The 21,283-nt window shown below is 45.6% G+C and overlaps 1 protein-coding gene across 3 annotated transcripts in view; it reads left to right on the top strand.

Annotated features, from left to right (window-relative positions):
* PIK3AP1 (phosphoinositide-3-kinase adaptor protein 1) overlaps positions 1–21,283 on the top strand; it is a 1,287,206-nt gene that overhangs the window by 1,229,322 nt on the left and 36,601 nt on the right. For 2 of the 3 annotated variants that reach the window (XR_011268600.1, XM_069610572.1), the window contains one exon: positions 17,735–17,826. Coding sequence is in view for 2 of the 3 variants with exons in the window: in XM_069610572.1 (XP_069466673.1) it covers positions 17,735–17,826 (92 nt within the window). In the remaining variant the exon portion in view is untranslated. Of the gene's footprint in view, positions 1–17,734; positions 17,827–18,591; positions 18,770–21,283 lie in introns of those variants that run through there. The other variant, XM_069610573.1, reaches the window with a different exon arrangement.

Genomic DNA, 21,283 nt, shown 5'->3' with positions numbered 1-21,283 from the left:
CTATAACAGCGTGACCCTGATACCGGACAGTTACACCCCGTGGCGTTCTGGTCAAGCAAGTACACCGCCCCCGAATTAAATTACGCAATTACCGACAAAGAATTGCTAGCCATCAAGGCAGCATTTAAAGCCTGGAGGCACTACCTTTTGGGAGCTAGACACACAGGGGGTCATTACGACCCTGGCGTTAAGGGTTTAACGGTGCCGTTAAAGGTGTCGGCGCCGTTAAACCCTTAACGCCTGATTACGAGATCCCTTTGCGGCTCCCGACCTTAACGGCTGGTCTGGATCAGCCGTTAAAGTAGGGACCCGCAACGGGACTTCTGAGATAATTACGGTACCGCAATTTGCGGTACCGTAATTACGGCCTTCCCCAGTCCCATTGAGCCCTATGGGCAAAAATGGGAATGGGGAAGGGCCAATGGTAAATGGGGAATTACCGCCCCGCCAACCTTGGAATGGGGCGGTATTTCCCCATTTACCATTGGCGGACTCGTTACAATACCGGCAGCAACCATGGTGCTAATAGTGCCATTGGTTACCGCCAGTGTTGTAATGAGGGCCACAGTCACCGTAATCACAGATCACTGTAACCTGCAATACATGAAAACCGCCAAAGCTCAGTCCTCGCGTCAACTTCGTTGGGCTCTTATTTTTGCAGAATGCGATTTCACCATCACCTACAGACCCAGAGTGTGCAATGGGGAAGCAGATGCCCTGTCCCGAATGAGCAAGGATGAGGATGCTTTCGCTGCACTAGACCCAGTGACAATCATCCCAAAAGGAAGGATTCTAGGCACGATTACTGCAGCTTCCGGCTTATATGACTTAAAATCTAACCTCCAACATCTTATAGATCAAAAGCACAACAGGAATGGACACCATTGTGGACAATCTGCCATTTTATCAAGGGCGACTCTACATTCCAGAAAAAGAACGACAGAACCAGATTATCACAAGCTACCTGATTAGCTAGTGGAAGTACATCCGGGAATAACCAAGACCTTGTCCAAGATAAAAAAAAGAACTACTGGTGGGCAAACTGGCGGAGCGATGTAGCCCGGTTTATTGCAACCTCTGGTGTTTGCGCACAGAACAAATATCTAAAACAAAGCCCTGCAGGTCTCCTCCGTCCTCTGATGGTACCACCCGCTCCATGGCACACTCTGTCGTTGGACTTTATCACGGACCTCCCTTCCTGCAACAGGTACAACACCATCTTAGTCATTGTAGACTTATTCTCCAAGATGAACCATTTCATTCCTCTGAAAGATCTTCCAACTGCATCCGCGCTAACTACAGTGTTTCTGGAACAAGTAGTCCGGTTACATGGTTTTCCATTGGTGTTGATATCTGACCGGGGAAGCCAGTTTGTTTCCACATTCTGGAAGAGGTGCTGCAAACTCGCCATCATCCCCAAACCGATGGTCATACCGAACGAACAAAGCAAACGCTGGAACAATATATTAGATGTATGCTGCAAAAATCTGAGGACTTCTGGAAGGACAAACTATGCTTAGCATAGTATGCATACAACAACTCTATCCACACTAGTACGGGACAAAGCCCATTCTTCATTATGTATGGACGACAACCACGAACATCCATCTTCGACCCACCTGACTCATTGGAAATGCCTGCAATAAAGACACTACACAAGACCATTACCTGGGTTCTCAAAGAGGCCGCAAAACAACTAAACAAGGCCAAAGAAAAACAAAAATATTTTGGCGGATCAACGTCGAAAGAAGGCTCCAAACTACAGAGTATGGTTGGCAAACAAATATATTTCCCTGAAAGGACCATGGGCATTCCGCCCCCGATACCTGGGACACTACACCATCAAGGCTATAATCAACCCTGTCCCCGTGAAACTAGACATGCCACCAAATATGCGTATCCACCCTGCATTCCATATTTCTCTCCTGAAAACAGTGCAGTTTGGTACACGGATTAACACACCACCGGATCCTGTAATAGTGTCATATCGCGGCAGGGATGGCAGGTGTGGAATCGCTGGCGTTACAGTCCGCCATTGCGTTTCCCGGCACGGCTTCTCTCTGCACCGTTCTAGATGTTGCACGCGTACGTAGCCGGAAGTAAAAATTCCATCACTTCCTGGTTACATAAGCGTTGCAACGTTTCCGGGTTTCCTCCTGTGTTGCTGCCGCTCCCACTGTGTTCTCGCTTCCTCTCCGTGTTTGCTCGTTTGCTACCCCGTTTTTCTTGGGTGTACTGTATTTCTTTCTCTCGATAACTCCTAGTATTTGCTGCCTTTCCCTCTTCTCCCGTTTCCCTGCTTTCACTCCTCCTCTCTCTCTTCTCCTTCTTTCTCCCTCTTTCTTCTCGTTCTGTCCCTCCTTTTCTTTTCTCGTCTTCTTCCCCTTTTCCTTCTTTGATTTTCTTCTTGCCTGTTTACATTTGGATCCGCTGTGTACCCGACCTTGGCCTGCTGTTTGGACTGCCTTCGTCTTGCCTCCTTACCTGTTGGATCTGCTGTGTACCCCGACCCTTGCCTGTTTCCTGGACTGCCTTTGCCTTGTCCTCTAACCTCCTGGACTTTGTAGTTACCCTCTACTGCCTAACTCCTGGAGTGACTTTCGTCCAGCCCTTGTGCCTCCTTGACCAGCCACTTGTCAGAATCCTTTCCGCTGTAGCAGTTTGTTGTTTGCTCCTTACAGTCCTATCCACCCAGTCTTCTTGGGAGCTTTTTGGACTACTCTTCGATTACTTATCAATTTCCAATGTAACCAGCCAACCTCGCCTCTACAATCTGAAGGAAGTCTCTTAGGGGTTTTTTGTGCCACCGGCTTTTTCCCCTTGTTGGCGCTCCCGGAGTGGTTACCCCCGTTGCCCCTATTTTTAGTGGCACGGTGGCATCCTATCAAGGGCTCCTTACCTTCATTAAAAAAAAAGAGAGACCTTCAAGACGCAAGGAAGGAAAACCTAAGAAGAAAGTGGAAGGTGAGGAGTTGGGGGAGAGTCTACTTTATCGTCTGAAGAAGAGGACATTACCGACGTTTGTGACAAATAGTGAATGGGGAACCAGAATTCGAAGTCCGGAACATCTTGGACTCCGAATTGGTTAGATCGAAGTTATACTATCTCATTGATTGGAAAGGGTATGTAACCCAAGACCGTACCTGGGAACCTAGTGAATATGTCCACGTCCCATGATTAATCAGACATTTTCATCTCAATAACCCAACCAAACCAGGTCCAGCGAGGGGATCACCCTTAGGAGGGGTGTTGAGGGAGAGTGCTGTCACGACCACACACCCTGGGTCATGTACACAGATACCCCGGATGGTGGATGTCATGGGACCATGCCGGGGAATGACTTATTTGTGTCCCTTCAGAACACACAGACACAGGGAGCCCGGCTAGACTTTGTCCTGGCACCTTTGTCACCAAACTCATGTCGGGAATGGACATTGGGATTACTGTATTTCATTTACTTATTTTCCAGGCCTCTTATTTGCAAGGTGCTGGGTGTGGCCTTCTTGGCCCAGCTTCACGTGCCAGGGACTAGGTGTGGCTGGGCGTGTCGGACAGAACAAGGTAATGGGCGTGGCCAAGGAGCTCAGCTATATAAGCCGCCCCATCCTCAGAATCAGTGCTTCGACTTGCATTCAAAAGCAACGTGATGCTTACCGAAGCATGGACCAGCAAAGAAACACCCAGCCAGGAATCTGACGCTCTGCTCTGTCATCTCTGCACAGCATCCTTCTTCACGAGTCTGATCGCTGCAACAGAAGAACAACAAGACAAGGTTAGTGCATCACAACAACAGGGAGCGTGCCGCATTTAAAAGCATGCGCGCAACGCTACTATACAACTCACCTGTTACCTGCAACCGCGGATCCAGTTCTTCATCGCTTCGGTTAAGCATCCGTGTCCGGCGGCTCCAGAGCCCGGCTTGCGTCACCTACACGGGAGAAAGAGCAAAAACAGGATTACAGAAGGTACGGACAATAACTCACCGAACAGACACTTGTTGATGAACGAAGTAAACGAAAGATCACGGAAGACGCACAATACAAAGACAAGCAAGGAAAGGCTGAAAACCAACACACAAAAGAAGACAGACAGGAATAAGAACATTACTTACCAAAACCATACAAAGCCAAGCAAGGAAAGGCTGAAAACCAACACGCAAAAGAAGACAGACAAGACTAAGAACACTACTTACGAGTAGAGCCGGATAGTCGCAGCTTGACTACTGGCCGCAAGGGACCAGTGAAGGAACTCGGTCCTTGGTCATTAAGCGCCCCTGCCAGAAGTAGAAGGATGGAGTGCCCACAGACTCTACTAAAAAGTGAGCCAACTGGGGACAGGCACCTATCAGGAGTACAATCCTGGGGTGGTGGGACAGAAGGGGCGCAAGACCGTAGCTAGCATTGTTCAACGTTTTCCTTTGTACTCACGCAGGTGCGTGACCCTGAGGAACTACTACCATGATCACCGGTGTCCACATGGCAAGCACATCCCTAGGACGCATTTCACCCCTGGGAGGGCTACAACGTGCCCCAATGCCCCCGCAGAGACAAGGTAAGCGTAACTATATGTTGGAAGATATAGCATAACCCTTTCTTTCTACCACTTTTATTATACCTCAGGACCTTAGCTATGCATCTTTAGGCTTTGTACAGTGCTCCTAATTCATAATGTCAGTTTACTTCCAGATGGGAGGAAAAGGACAGGGTCTAGACACAATAATGACCACTACGCACTTTCACAAACTCCCTTTCAATGTTTTGAATCCGGCTACTCCATTAATCTTTCAGTACCTAAAAGATTAAGAAAATTATGCCTTTTGTGTCCAGTCTGACACCTTACCAATTACCATGTAGGAGGGGGTCCTAATTAATTGTTAACCTATTTATACTCACCCGCAAATGATTTCTGCATTATCTGCCTATCAGAAGGGCTGCCGCGCCCTTGGCTATCCAGCTCCGTTCCTGCAGCTAGGCCCGTCTGTGCCAGGACACTGCGCCAGAGTCAAACCACGGTCTTCAGCAACGCCCCTTCTCGCACCCTGTTGTTAGGGGCTTCCTCAAGGGATGTTTCCAGCTGTCAGGTGATTCAGAATAACGCGGTTAGGCTGGTCAAAAATCTGAAGAAAAGAGACCATGTCACTGCAGATAGAATAGCGTTACACTGGCTTAGAGTAGAGGATCGTATAAAATTTAAAGCCCTCTGCCTGGTGCACAAATGCCTTTATGGCTCTGCTCCAGAGTATCTGAAAAAGAGACTAGTGCCTCACACCCCCAGTAGAAGTCTCCGTTCCGGGGGCAAATGCCTGTTGATCGTTCCCAAGTTCAACCTGAAATCAGGGTTGGGCAGCTCCTTCTTGGTTCAGGCGCCTAGCTTGTGGAATAGTGTTCCCGAAATACTCAGGTCCGAAACAAACCTTCTTGTTTTCAGGAAGGGTTTAAAAACATATCTCTTCAGATGATGAACTAGGATAGGATGGTTTAAGGACAATTTCATGGTTTAGCCTTGGGCTGGCCTCTTTCTGTGTTCTATGTTGTGTTTCCGTTCGTTTAAGCGCCCTGATGCCCTCGGGCTATCGGCGCTATACAAAAATGTAATACATACATACATACATACATACCTCACACTCATAGCTACACTGATCGGTAGCCCAGCACACAATCCTCACCACATCTCCAGCCATGCAGCACAGCCCTCTCTCTTGAGTAAGTTCTTTCAACCCTCCTTTCTCTGCCTCTAGTTTAAACCCTCCTTGCACCCCTCCTCCTCCTCTGTATAATTATGCATATTTTCTTTAATATTTCCCAGCCTCTTTCACAATGTCATCTGTCACCACCCCCCGTATCAGCTCATGTCATTTTCCAGCCCCTGGCTTTGGTGACCTATGGACAATATTGTGCTTAGCACGATGTCCTGCGACGCATGGAATATGTTGCACTTCTCTCTATCTTTGCTTCCTTCCCTCCTGCCCTGCACGAACAACGGGTGTACTATTTTAAAGGACCATCTCACTGTTACATTGCTCTGCACATCATGAATCTTTCCTTCACGTTCAATTTTTTATTCTGCTTTATTTTCTGAACCTGCCAACGTTTGCGTGCCTGCTGCTGTGTGTGATGAATCTGATTATGTCATCACTCCTTTCCCAATGATAACCTCTCCTCATGTGGCCAGGGGATGGCAGCCACTACCTGATCCTGACCCTGAGGGTGGCTATTTGAGAGAGGATCACATGAGGGCAGGTGACCCTCAGAGGGCTGATACATCATCAGATGAGAAATGGTATCTCCCTTAGCCTTTTAGGGATACTCCTTTCATTTCCCATGCCTTAATGGCATATTGTGTTCATTCCCTTCAAACATCTATAAGGCCTACTGGTAACACCTCCCAATACTCTACACATAAAACACCAAGAACTATCTACAACTCCCATACATCTAGAAATACCGAGAGGAGGAGGCGGAATGCAGCTCTCTAAATAGGATTGCCCGCCCCATCATACCATTGTTAAAAGAACCCAGCCAAGATGGGCAAAGTAAGGAAGCAAGGGTTAAACCATCTTATACGAGTATCCTCTGCATCCAATCTAATGAGATACTAAAAAACTGGAAAGGGAATCCGGAGAAACATCTACCTAAAGGGAGGAGAAATAAGAACAGGAGTAGATCCAACACTTTTCTCTATGCAGGGAGGAAGACCCTGTCATTCTAGAAGGGAGACTCATCTGGGCCCAACTAGATAGTGGAAACAAGGGATGTGCCATACGGGCAGAATTACTTGCCCTGGGGTGGAAAAGGATGGGAGAAGAAAGAGTAGGCTGTGTTCATAGCCATGTAGAAAACCACCCACAGGTCCAACTCCTGATTACCATGTTCGGCAAATAAGTATATTTGACAGTGGCAGTAATTTCCAACTTGCCAGCCCAAATAGTTATAGGGAGTAGCGTACCCCAGTTTGACCAGTGGGTCTCGTAGGTGGCCCAAATAAGAATAAGAATCTACAGGGGTGGACCTCCATGTTCGAAAGAATCAACTAACCCACAGGTCGGAGAACCCCTACCATGTTTCCCTGGAGAAAAGGACACCTTAGAGAATGTCAGCAACTCTTCCCTTTCGTATTCCCCTTTTGAATCTTAGGAAGAAGAGGGATGTTTGCCAGAAGGTCCTATTTGGGAATATGGAACTAAAATTGAGGGAGAAGCACATTTTCTGGGGGAAACCCCAAGTCATAATCTAACTAGGAACCCTTGGGCAGGAAGCCAGAGAGTTAGGGATAATATAGATGAATCTGATGATGTCAGCAATTCTTGGTGTTTTATGTGTAGAGTATTGGAAGGTGTTACTAGTAGGTCTTATGGATAGTTGAAAGGAATCAGCACAATATGCCATTAAGGCATGGTAAATGGAAGGGGTATCCCTAAAAGAGAAAGGGGGTTACCATGTCTCATCCAATGACATATCACCCCTCTGAGGGCCAACTCCCCTCATGTGATCCTCCCTCAAATAGCCACCCCCAGGGGCTACAATATTCAGGATAAAAGGTGTATTTGTAATTGGCCTTAAATGTGCTGGATCCTTAGGACTAAGTCCATGTTTCTTTACAAGGGGGTCACTGCTACGTCCTTAATATCTGCAGGTAAATTTCTATGTACAAAAGAGGCGTTAACAAATCTTGTAAGGAAGGAGAAAAATATATTGCTGTTGGTTATTATGATCTCGGTTGGTATAAGATCTCCCGGGCAGGATGTAGGCCTTATGTTAGCTAATATTTTCTCAATTTCTTCGATGGAGATGGTTTAAAGGAAAATCCTGAAGACACATTTGGTTTTCTTTGATTGTTCACTGAATTTTGTTCAAAAGGTTTCCCTACGTTGTTCTGCCATTTTTGAATTTTATTACAGGCCAGCAGCACTTGATTCTCAAAAAGCTTCTTGTACATTTTCACACTCTGCTTTCTCAGGTACTAAAATAAGAAGGAATATGAAATCCAATATTACCAAAAAATGGTTTACAGATGAATGTGAGAGAAGAGCAATTTTGTATTTGCATAAAGTAAATCAGATGAAAAGCCCTGGCAGGAGAGTAAACCAGCCGAACGCAAGTTTACAAATGTATAAAATACATCAGATGAAAAGCCCTGGCAAGAGAGTAAACCAGGTGAAAGCAAGTTTGCAATTGTATAAAGTAAATCAGATGAAAAGCCCTGGCAAGAGAGTAAACAAGGCGAAAGCAAGTTTTCAATTGTATAAAGTCAAGTTTGTAATTGTACAAAGTAAATCTGATGAAAAGCCCTGGCAAGAGAGTAAAACAGCCACAAGAAAGTTTGCAGTTGTATAAAGTGCAACCAGATGAAAAGCCCTGGCAGGAGAGTAAACCAGGCGGAAGCTAGTAAAGTAAAATCAGATTAAAAGCCCTGGCAGGCGAAAACGGGTCTGCAATTGTATAAAGTAAAGCAGAGGAAAAGCCCTGGCAAGGGTATAACTACATATTATCCCCAACAAAAATATCGCTGTATATATGGTCGTCTGGAACAGCCATAGGCGATATTTTTGGGGGGGATAATTTTGGGGGTTTTTGGGAGCGGGGTTTGCAGGGGTGTCCCCCGCTCCTTTAAAAATAATGCAGGGGCTGCAGGGGTGTCCCCCGCAGGTTCCATGCCTTAATATTGCCGCAAAAATATGGGGATAATTTTATATGGCGATATATTTGCGGGGATATTAACACATGGAACCCTGGCAGGCTCATAAACCAGGCAAAAGCAAGTCTGCAAGTGTGTGGAGTAAACCACACCAAAAGCCCGGGCAGGAAGGTTTACCAGGCAAATTTAAGTTCAGAAGCCTACAAAGTTAATCATACGAAAAGGCCTGGCAGGGAAGTACACCAGGCCAAGGTCAAGTTTGCAAGTGTGCAAAACCAATCACATAAAGAAGTCAGGGGAATGCACCAGGCAAGGTCAATTCTGAAAGGAAAGTTAAACAAAGTGGAAAAGTACCTGGCAGGGGAGTACAGGTATCCCACAAGGTTGGAACTTGCATTCAAGTTAGTGTTTGTATACAAGTATGTTTATTGATGAAAGAGCCCTAAGGGATATTGCACGAAATAATGAAAAAAAATGCAGAATGCATGTTTTGGCACATTCGGCATAGTTGAAAATGTTGAATGCCAAACTAGGTTGAGCAGTGGCTGGTGGGGTGTCCCCCGCTCTTCTAGTTTGGCATCATGGGCTTTGGGGGATGTGGGGGCGTCCCCTGCATACATTAAATGCAAAGCGGGGGACAAAATAACAAAATCCCAAAAGCTTGAGTTACAAAATGTGAACAAGTCGGCTTTGCAATTTTGAAACTCAAGGTTTTGGAATTTGGTTTTTTAACACATCCGCCCTAAGGAAAGATTCATGCACTTAGGAATTTGAAGTGTCTTGAAGAGAAACCTGAGGAAAAGGAGTTGTACCCCGGAACTGTGACCTTTATCCATTGGAAACTTTTATGTTGGAGTCATACATTTCTTTCGAACTTGATTGTTTGGGCATTTAAAAGGCCAAATACATTATCCTTCACATATTAGAGTTGTTTTGTAAAATGTGAGGACGAGGATAGGATTACGGACACAGGACATTTTGCTTTGGACATCTTGACACTAGACAAACCTTTAGTTTTGGTTAATGTAGGGAAATGCCTCCTAGAGTAGGGATAGTGAGGCCTTTTCCAACCCCCTTTTATATTGAATAAACGTGTATAGCCAAAACTATGAGCTCACTTTGTCCACGTTTTATTCCTAGCTCCTCACATATGTCAGTACTTCTGTGGCCTGTGGCATAACAAATGTAACTCACTCTACTTCCCCCAATATTAATTGTTAATGACAAATGTTAAACTACACACTGAAAATTCTGCACAAATTCTTCAACTCCTAAAAATTCTAACAGACCTGTTGTGTTTTTCTGCGCTTTTGTTTTCAAGTGATAATTTGTATGAGATGGTTAAATAAGGTAATTTACTGCACTACATGACAAAAAAAGTTTTCCTTTCTGTGTAATGTGTATTTAATACAATAAATGCATATGATATGATTCTTGTGATTGCCTAGTATAACCTTTACTGCTGATTATTGGAAATATTTATGTATTAATATCATCCGTACAGGGATATTATTATCTAGCTATTTCAAGCAGCTGGATGTAGCTGGATCTGGCAACTGCAGATCTCACCGTCAGAGGCAGACAGGGACGATGACCATTGCTGACCATATCTATATCCCACTCACTCTAGTAGGACATGAAGTTGGGCCTTTGGACACAGTACTCGATTTACATATGGGCTTGCAGTAGGGATGCCCCTGGTATATAACAGGCTATATCTCACTAGAATCATTCACAAAGAATTGTCCCAACCAGATCAGGAGACTTGCATAGGGAACATGTTACCTTTTGGGCACTCTAACGCAGCAGGTTTAAGATCTTACAGGAGCACATTTGGAGTTGTGTCCTCAATGAGGTATTTGATGGACTGTCATATACCGAGTAGAATCAATGAAAGACGGACATAGATTACAACTTTACCAAAGTCATGTTTATTTGAAATGGGTGCAAGAATTGAGTCACCTAATGGAAGGGTAACAAAGTCAAAGGATGGCTTCTCCAAAACATCCAACAAATGAAAGTCTCTGTGTATGTGTAAATAAGAGTTCTCTATGTGCAACACAAAGAATCTTAATCCAGTGACCAATCCCAGAAGCAACTTTCAATTCTCAATTTCAACTTTCAATTCTCAGTCACTCACAGCTTGGAGTTTTTAGTCCATGCACGTGATTCCTGATTTCGTTAGATTAGGTCCTCTGCTTCTTGCGTTGGGTTCTTAGATTTCAAAGACACCTTCCTCCTTCCACATTCCAGAGTCTTAGGGCCAAGGTGTACTTACAAATTGGACCTTGGCAGCATTATGCATTGCTGGGCCACTTGGGCTGTTCTAAAGGCTAGGTTCGTGTTTTACCTCTTCTCAATTTCTGGGGGACCTAGCTCTGTCCCCACAACACTACTCTTCATGCTGCCTCCTTGACATCCTTGGAAGATGTCATTCTTAAGGAAAACGTCTTCTTCTGACCTCTACTATATGCCGCTCTTGCATTCTCTACCACCTCCTTAATGCTCTGCCACATGCGTGTTCATCCTCCTCTCACCAATTTCCTATTCTAGGGCTTGCCGCATTCCTGCTATTCCCCACTCTCTGTTTCAGTCCCTTCTGGGCAATATTACTCCACCTCTGCCCCTGTGAGGTTACTTCCAACCCTCTCTGCTGCTTTCTGTCTCTTCCTTACCTTTTGGCTTTCCTCCACTTTCTGGTCTTTCTCCTCCTCTTTTCACTCCTCCTTTTTGATTTGTATACCCCTTTACTCTTTTAAATGTCTTACTGATGTCCTCTACTTTAGTCATCACCTCTCCTCTCTGGCTTTCACTATGAACTTCTCTTCCCAGTCTCCTTCTCGCCCCTCTAGCTTCACCTCCTCCTTCTGTCTCTGCCTCCATCAAACTATTGCTCCCCACCTCCACTCTCTTCAAATGCACATTCTCCCCTGAAATCATTCATACCTTGAAGGTCCTGGTACTGCCTTCAGAGACTACCCTTGCTTAATTGACCTCAGATGTGTAGGGTTTGTGTTCTAGAATAGAATCGATTACATTTGATGGTGTTCCTGCCACTCTGTAGTTCCTAGCCCCGTTCATGATGAACTGCAGACCAAGCCTTCTTAGCAGCTTCCTGTCATCCTGGGATTTTACTTTACTCACATACAGAAAGGATCCAGCCTGGCCTAATGACATGGTTTCAGCCCTCCATACAGACTTGTAGACTGGGCTCAGTAAATTAAAATATTTCTTAGTGCAGTGACTGGTGCATGAAGTTTTAGCTTCCTTTTGGCTGCTTTTAGGCTTTTTTGATACCTGTGTCTCCTGAAATAACTGTATTAGCAGGACTGAGTACCTCTATTCTTCCCCACACTCCCAGCAGCCTAATATCAGATTTTCCAATTATTCTACCAGGGTTTCATTGAGGGATTAGGAACTTTGCAATTTAGGGATAAGGTGTATCATGGAGTCATTAAACCCAGTTAGGGCTACATAATCAAGGAATATCTTCATATCAGGTGTATTCTTTAAAGGGACTGAACTATTGGTTGCCTCTTTTGACACAATTATTTCCATCATTATATCTTTTCAATGAACAAATGCCTGGAATTTGTCAGAGATTCCAATAATATACATTCTGGAACCTGACGATTAGTGATCCAAGAACAAGAGTTTTTTTAACTATTGTCACAGGATGACTAGATGAGGGATGCACAAAAGAGGCTGAGGGCCTCATTACGACCCTGGCGCTCCCGGATTGAAGGGGGCCGGTACAGCACCGGCCCCCTTCATTCCGGGAGCGCCGATTACGAGCTTCCCATCGCGGGACCCGGATCGCATGCCTAGTAAAACCAGGCGTGATTTCCGGGTCCCGTGAGGGAAAGAGGGAGGCAATAACGGGCCAGATGTAATCTGCCCGTCATTACCTCCCTCCCCATTCCCATTGAGCCTTATGGGGGCTCAAATAGGAATGGGGAAGGGTTTCTGCATGGAGGACTTACTGGGTCCTCCTATCTCGGAGTAACCCGGTAAGTCCCCATTGCAGGAACCCGGTAATGAGCCCGGAACGGTGGCCGCCATGGAGCTAATAGCTCTATGGCTACCGCTGTTCTCGTGATGAGGCCCTGACGCTCAGTAAGTCTTTAGCAAAACAAGAATTTTTTGGATCCCTCAAACTGATAATTCTCTTCCAGGTAGAGATGTACGTACAAAACAAGTCTATTATAAATGTCGCTGGTAGGCTCGTGTCAGAGCCTCATCCAACTTCCACAGAAGAACCCTCATCATTGTCTACGAGTTGTCGGTTTCTAGGGGTTTCTAGGTCTGGTTGCTCCGGGACATTCTTTAGATTGACGCTGGTACAGTCTCTTTTGAGCAGCCATGACTATTTGTAGGGCTTTTAGGCATGAGGACATTTAGGCAAGATTCGGTTCTCCTCCTTGTTCTCTGGGTTTTGTTGGAGGGGCCACCCTCAGATCAGAGGGTCTAACATATGCTCTATGTTCCTCTGTGATGCTGCACTGACTCGTTCCCCTGCTCACAACTAATGTCTGCCCTGCACCAGTCTCGCATACTGGAACCTGCCCATTCATTAGGGATAATAAGGAATCCTGATTTCTAGCCTCCTCCTCAGCTTTGATATATCTCCCACCCTAGCTACTACTTTGATTCTCCAGCTCCCTCCTCAGGGGTTAATTTTGGGCAGCACTGTTAACCTTCCCTCTAGGAACTCCCCTCAATGATGATAACCCTCCTCCAATAAACAACTTCTTCTTAGTTTTACACCTCCTCCAGCACAACCTTCTCCTCACAGCCTACAACTTCCTCCTCCAACCTCCTGCCTTCTCAGTGCATCTCTAGCTCTCTCCTCCAAGCATGTGTTCATCTCCTCCTCGAGCACTCCACATCTGAAGACTTCCACAGATGCCTTTATGTCCTGGTTACCCCTCCCTAAGGTAGAGTTTAGGGTAGCATGCTGCACGCAGTTGGTCTGGGAGGACTTCCTTTTCAGTTGAATCATGCTTATGATCAGGTGATCTGTGAAGGTCTAGGCCTAAGGTTATCTCAAGGCCTGCACCATTTAAGCATGCTGAAACCTGCCCATTCATTAGGGATAACAAGGACACCTGATTTCTATCCTCCTCCTCGGCTTTGATATAGCTCCCCCTCTAGCTACTACTTTGATTCTCCAGCTCCCTCCTTGGTGTTGACTTTGGCCAACACTGTTAACCTTCCCTGTAGGAGCTACCCTCACTGATGGTAACCCTCCTCCAATAAACAACCTCTGCTTAGTTTTACACCTCCTCCAGCACAACCTTTTCCTCACAGCCTACAACTTCCTCCTCCAACCTCCTGCCTTCTCAATGCACCTCTAGCTTTCTCCTCCAAGCATGTGTTCATCACCTCCTCAAACACTCCACACCTGAAGACTGTTTTCAGATGCCTTTATATCCTGGTTTCTTCTCCTAAGGTGGAGGTTAGGGTAGCGGCTGCACCTAGTTGGTCTGGGATGACTTCCTTTATAATTGACTCATGCTTATGATCAGGTGATCTGTGAAGGTCTGGGCCTAAGGTTATCTCAAGGCCTGCACCATTTTGGATTTCAAGCTGTGGATGACTGTGAGAGCTACCCTCATCTCCCACTTGAAACGGATGTCAGTTTGGTTGTTTTTTTCCAGCAGCTTCTGGTTTGTCAGTGTGTTATAAGCTCTGTGGGAAGCCTTTCCACCCTGGAAAGCTTTAGTTGCAATAGAAATTACACTTTGTCTCCCAGATCGTTCATTGTAATGGTCAGACGGTGGGAGGAATAGAATGTAGCTGCTTCCTGTGGACCGCATTGGGAGTTTCTGCCTACCTTGTTTGTGTTGTAACGATATCTGTGACAGTCTTGCAGGCAGCGCTGCTATTAATGCAGTGGTTTTCACATGTTTTCTCCAGTGCTCTTCCCAAAGAAATGAAAACACTGCTTGTAATGCCAGATTTCTCTGGTAAAGCCACCAGACAGCACAGTGTTTCAGAATGACCATCAGCAATCATACCTTGACTCAGAGGGTAGTAAAGGAAATGACTGTTTGTGGCCATGTAATATATGGAATAAAATACTCCCTACTGTATGTGAAAATATATTGCAAGTCATCTCAGAGTTCTGTGACCTAGTAAAGGAATTCTAAGTCTGTCCTTAATTATAAAACCTATTCAACATAGCTCTTAGATGACACTACATTTGATTGTTTTTAAAATCAAGAATGCTGAAATGTAAACATGAACACATGTAAATCTTTCAAATGATCTATACCCTATAGTGATTTTTTTTTTTAAACCACCTTTATTTTGAGATTTGACAAGTGCATCGCATATATCGAACAAGTGTTGACATTATACATTTTAACATAGAGCAGGCTATGCATTTTCTATTTGGAGTTCACTTTGGGTGGTATTTTTCATACTATCAGGCTGGGCTCAGTAATGGTCATGTGGGTTCATTGGCTAGGCCGTTGGCTGAACTGGATGATTCGTCTCCTGACGTGTCGGGGGATGTCCCGAGATATCTCCTCAATGGGGCCCAGATATCTTTCGGTCTGCAGGCAGACACCACATTTTGTACGTATATTTCTTCAGTTTCCTGTACTTGAATTAGGTCTTTCATCCAGGCTTGCCGAGTGGGAGGGGTTCTTGCTTTCCAGGCTCTAAGTATACACCTTTTGGCGACTACCCCTGCAATTACAACCAGGCGACATATTTTAATCGAGACCTTCCCGATGTCCCTTCCCGATGTCACTGAGTAGGTATTTCAGTGGGGTTGCTGGAATTCTGTGCCCAACAATGTCACTTATCGGGTTGGCTACCTCCCACCAGAACTTTTTTTATCGGGGGACAGTCCCAGTACATGTGGAAGGAGTTTGCCCCTTGGGTCCGACATTTATGGCATTCCAGTTTAATCATGTGGTTGAATTTGGCGATTTTATTAGGAGTGATATGTAGATGGTTTAATATCTTGAATTGGATCAGTCTAAAGTTGGTGCATATGGATATCGCTTTGGTGAACTGACAATATTGCGCTCATTGGGTGTCCTCGATGGTGATCCCCAGTGTGATTTGTTGTTAAACATGCTATTTAATCTTTCTCGCCCGTGTTTGTCAAAGTTAGGCTACAAATTTTGTACAATTATAATAAATTGTCTAACCAGCTATCAAATGTCATAGCCAAGGACCAAGAAGGAGCTGTCAAATTCCCTATCAGGAATCCCACATTTAGCCAAGGTATCCCACCTTCAGCCAGTCTGCCACAAATTAGGAGGCTTAGAAGAATCAAGTAAATTGATCACTCACCACAAAATCTGCATCCAGAAAGTGAATCCTTACAGTCTCCATTGTCCCCCAATGACATGCCACAATGACAACCTTAATGTTAGCATTTAACTGCCCCCTCACCGTTAAAGATGTAACTTTTGTAAATATATTAAGAACAACAAAGATCACATGTTGTAACTGACCATGATTACATTACAGAATACACTCTTCTGTCCTCCCCCCTCCCACCCCTTTAACTCAAGCCTCTGTATCCATGTCATCAGCCTGTTCATCTTCAGGCGTGTCTACTGCCAATATCACTTCTGTGTCATCATCACTATGGTCGGCCTGGAAGGGGCCCGTCATTAAGGCCACCAATTGTCTCCATGCTATTAGGGGTCCCACCTCCTCCTCCTCCCTGCTGACCGCTTTGTACCAGGCACCCGTTTCTGCCTCTGCCCACTTCATGAGGTCAGCCCACCACATCTCTATTCTAGATCTATGGGCTGCTTTCCAGCACATTGCAATTCTCCATTTGGCCAGGATGTAGGCCAGGTCCTTCATCTTACTAATGTGCCTGAGGTTACGTGGTCTGGGAAAGCCCCCAAGCATACATGCCCAAGCTGACTCCACCTCCAGCGTAATCCCTTTTCCTACCAAACGTATCTTCAGTTCTGTCCAAAACCTTCCCACCTCCATGTGTAGCATCCCAGCTTCCTCCTCCCCGCACCTAGGGCATTTCTGTGTCAACGGGCCACCAAACCTGGCAATTTTACTGGGGGTCAAATATGCTCTATGAGTGACATATAATTGAATCTGCTGGAGCCTCGCGTTTCGGGACACCTTCTTATGATACCTTTGGGCTCTATCCCATTGCCCATCAGACATGGGTTCTCCCACCTCTTCTTCCCAATCTCGCCTCAGTTGGAGCAACTCCTTCCCCAACTCCTTCCCCACTCTGGTCCCCAGTAGCTCATATATGCAGGATATTTCATGCCCACCCTCCGAGATGTCATACATCGTCTCGATGGTAGCATCAGGTTGTTCCGCAAGCACTGCTGCACGCCACCTTTCTCACACTTGTTTAATGTTTCTGGAATAGGTGATGTGTTGGCCCTTATGCACCCCGGTGTCTTCTATTAGCCTCTGAAAGTCCAATGCCTCCCCCTCCTGCCATATATCTCCAAGGGTAGCCATGCCCGTTGGTTCCAAGTATCTACAGACCCCTTTAATTATTTGGGAGTCCTCTCCGCATAGCGCCACTAGCTGCACCTGCATGGAGAACGGAGCTGGGTATCCCACAGTCTGCCATGCTCTATGCCACACCTCCCAGCCAAGCACCAGCATCCTCGCCATTCCTAGTACCTTTGTTTTAGGTAACCACACTGTCTCTCTAAGGAAGTAGGGAGCAGGATCCTTACATAACAGCCTGGTTTCAGCCATTTCTTCTTCAGACAACCACCTGGCCACATATTGCAGCTGTCCGCCAAGTAATACAACTCAAAATTGGGCAGGTTTATACCACCCCTGTCACACAAGTTTTGTAATTTCCAGAGGGCTACCCTGTTCATGGAGTTATGCCATATAAAACCCCTGCACAAGCTGTGAAGCCTGGCAAAGAAGTGCTTGTGGATCACATACGGGATGTTTACAAAAAAGTGTAACAGTCTGGGCAGGACTACCATCTTAATCAGAGCCTCTCTCCCCATCATGGCCAGGGGTAGTCTACACCAAAATCCCTTGCTGTTTTTAATGCCTTCAACTGCCTTTTCCGTGTTTTGTTTGTGTTAATAATTCATATTGTTACTGTTAATATTTTCCTTTGCAGGATAATGAAATACCAGACCCTCGGTCGTCACAGAGAGGAGCCATTTTACCAACGCCAAGACCTCCAAGAATACCACCAAGAAATCCTACCAGGTAAACCTGTAACATTCAGTTGGTTTGTAAAGCCAGTGCACAAGATCACTGGGCCTTGTGGCTCTAAATTTATTTTCTAAAGCAGCATGTCCAATAAACATTTCAGGTGTCTGGCAGGTGAAAGTCCACAAAGATAGAGAGACCCAACTTTCTAAAGGTCCTCGTCTAGGTCAAACCTAAGACATTTGGGCCTCATTAGAAGTGAGCTGGTCTGGAAATAAAGGTGCTGGTAGCAACGTTATTGGCACCCTTTCTGGACAGGCTCACTTCGAGTTTGTTGGTAAGGGCTGTGAACTACTAACAGGCCTGACCTGCTGGTAATCACTGAAGCACCCACACCATTTCTAAGGGTGCTGGTGCCTCAGGGTTTCCATTCCCGTGGCGTCCTATGGGACTCCACTGTGGAGTCCTATGGGACTCAACTAGAATGGAAACTTACCGTTCCTCTGCATCTGTGATATCCCAATAGCACCGGCATGTCAGGCTGCGGAAACGGTAAGGCAACCTTATAATGAGGCTAAAAGTGGCAGAAAAGTCTTCTTAAATATTACAACAGTTCAAAGGTCTACTTACATAGTCAGAATTAGGGGTATCCTACCCGTCACTCGTAGTCTATTAGATGCTCTCTTTTGGTCTCCAATGGCTGTTTGGTAACACCTTTCACGCACAGTATCCAAGGTACACTCTCTCTCTGGGTCTCCAGGAGCTACTTTCTTGTTGATGGTTGGATATGGCTACATGTGTTCGTCCTTGTTGCTTCTATAGGTGTTGATGCATCTCCATCGCCAGCTTTGGATACAATCAGACCTTCTCCTCAACTATATTGACTCCTTACTCTATCCTCCTCCTGATGTTCTTCTCCCTCCTCGACTTGCTGACTTCCACCAATCTCCTACAGATGACTTCCACATTCATCCTGCTGATTTCAACCATCCTCTTCTAGATGACTCACATCCTCCTCCAGGTGATTTCCACCAACCATCATCTGCTGACTTTCCACCTCCTGATGTCTCTTCCCCCTCTTGTCTCCAACCACCTCCTCTCCTCTCTCTTGTCTCTCCATATTCCTTATACAATCCTCTTCAAAAACCACCATTTCACTTCAAACTCCTTTCAGAGCTTCCTTCTCCAGACACCCATCCCACTGTGTGTTGATCCAGGCTATTTATACCCTGTGGTCCCCTACGTGATGTGATCATTATTAATAAATATATTTTTCAAGTGGTTATAGTTTAATTTAAACCTTTGCACTATGAAAAAACAAACAAACACCCCTGCAACCCCTGCTGCCATTACAGTGAACAAGGTTGCGGGGGACACCCCGGAGCCCCCGCTGCCCTTGTTCACTATAATGGCACCAAATGGGGGACTTGTTTGAAATTTTCGACTGTATGAAATTCGAACAAATCTACCATTTGTTTTTTTCGAACAATTATACGGATTCTGGCAGTGATACAGGAGCTTCGGGACGAGGTTCATTTTAAGAGCAACAATTCTCCGAAGCCACAAGACCTCTTGCTTGTGCCAGTCATCTAAGTCATCCAGCAGGGTCCTAAATAACAAATGAAAGTTGGCCTCGTAGGCTCACTGACCCTGTACGGGAAGCAGGCACATAAATAGGCAATGCCTGTCTTACCCCAGGGGACCGGGCTATTGTTCGTGATCAGCTCTATCTGCCTCTGTGGGATGTTAACCCCCAGGGTGCTTGATTTAGAGAAATTAACCCTGAATTCCGAGGCTTCCCCAAACGTTTCCGATTTCCTTCCACAGGTCCTTAAGTGAGGGGCCCTGCTGTGTAAGGGAGAGCAGCACATTGTCTGCTTATAGAGATTTTGTAGAAGTGCCGCCCTACCTGTATTCCCTTTATCTGTGGGTTGACCTGGATTCTGGTGGCGAAGGGCTCCACAGACAGTACAAAAATTAGGTGAGACAGGGAGCATCCCTTCCGAGTGCCTCGCAAGATTTCCAGTTTAGAGGCCCTCCGCCCATTGATTCTAAGCGCAGTGGTAGGCTGCTTATAATTGGCCAAGACCAATTTTCTGAAGTTTGGGCCAACCCCATCGTGGGTGAGCACCTTATTCATGTAGCCCCAGTCCACCAGATCCAACACTTTATGGGCGTTCAGTGACACAATGCCCAGCTGAACTCCCTCCATAGAAGCGCTCTCAATGAGGTTTACGGTGCTCCTGATGTTATCATGGGTCGTACGTCCTGATCCCACTTATATCTTACCAGAAAGGTATGGACGTCATCTTCATAGTCGGCCAGCCAAGGATTATATTTCTTAACGTTTGAGTCAGTTCATACAACCCAGTTGCCCTGCGAGGTAATTGCCATGTGAAATGGGTATGTCGAACAGCCTTGCGACTGGTAGAACTCACAGTCCAAAACAAAATAGCATGGTCGCTTAGCCCATTGAATTACACAAATACCCTGGATATGTGGCTTAGGAATTTGTGCCCGACAAACACATAATCTAGTCTGGAATACACTTTCCCATTAGTCCAGGTGCTATCAATCTTCCTACCATTTCTATCTTGCATCTCTAACTAAGTTAGGCCGTGTAAATGCAATCTTTCAGTCCAGCTCTGTCCCCATATTTGCATCTTACTTCTTTATGGATCTGTCATTAAAGAGGCTATTGCCATCTGCTCATGTTCCGAATCCTAATTATCTAGCTGGTCTTCGATTAGGGCACAATAGGCATTTAAATCCCCTACTGCAGTCACATTAAGGTTTGAATATGCAGTGCCCCACATCAATATTATGTCTTCCACGTATTACCACAGTTTCATTAAGTCAGTTTCACCAGGGGGATTATATATGTTGAAAAGTACAACTTTCCGAAGTTGAAGGAGACAGATTCAATAGGCACACTCGGGGCATTTGCTGATGTTTTTGTAGTGCAAAATTCACTAATCTTTAATTGCTCTTTGGTCCCCACAGCCAGGCCACCCATTGGGCGGCCCTGGGTAGGCGTAGCAGGCCTACAAATAATTCTAAAACTATCAATAGGGAGAGACTGACATGCCCATGTTTCTTGCAATATAAATACGTCAGCCATCATGATTTCAGCGAGGCCCCTTGGAGTGCTTAGAAACGATTAGTGCTCTCTGGTGTTCCAGCTCAAGAATCCATAGCTGGCAAAGGGGGCACCCATCAATGACCACCTGCTGAGTCTGCCAACCAGCATTCATTCCTTCCATATGGTGACTACTTAATTTGGCGCAGATGGACATACAATGTTAAACTCGATCTTTCTGATGGGTGGTCAGGGTTTGCGTGAGGAATGCAGTTAATCTGTATTTATGGTTATAGAATCTCTGTAGGTGCCTATACCAGAAACAGCTAAATCAAAACCCGTGGTTTTAAGTTTGTAGTGGTTTGCATGTAGCATGTTGACAGTTATTGCTGATACCAATTTAACAACTGCCCAGTTTTGGGGGAAGTCCACCTC

This window comes from Ambystoma mexicanum, chromosome 8 (genome assembly GCF_040938575.1).
Source record: "Ambystoma mexicanum isolate Mex_15411 chromosome 8, UKY_AmexF1_1, whole genome shotgun sequence".
Taxonomy (NCBI): domain Eukaryota; kingdom Metazoa; phylum Chordata; class Amphibia; order Caudata; family Ambystomatidae; genus Ambystoma; species Ambystoma mexicanum.
The sequence above is the reverse complement of the archived record's forward strand: the minus strand, read 5'-3'. Positions and strand labels throughout refer to the sequence as shown.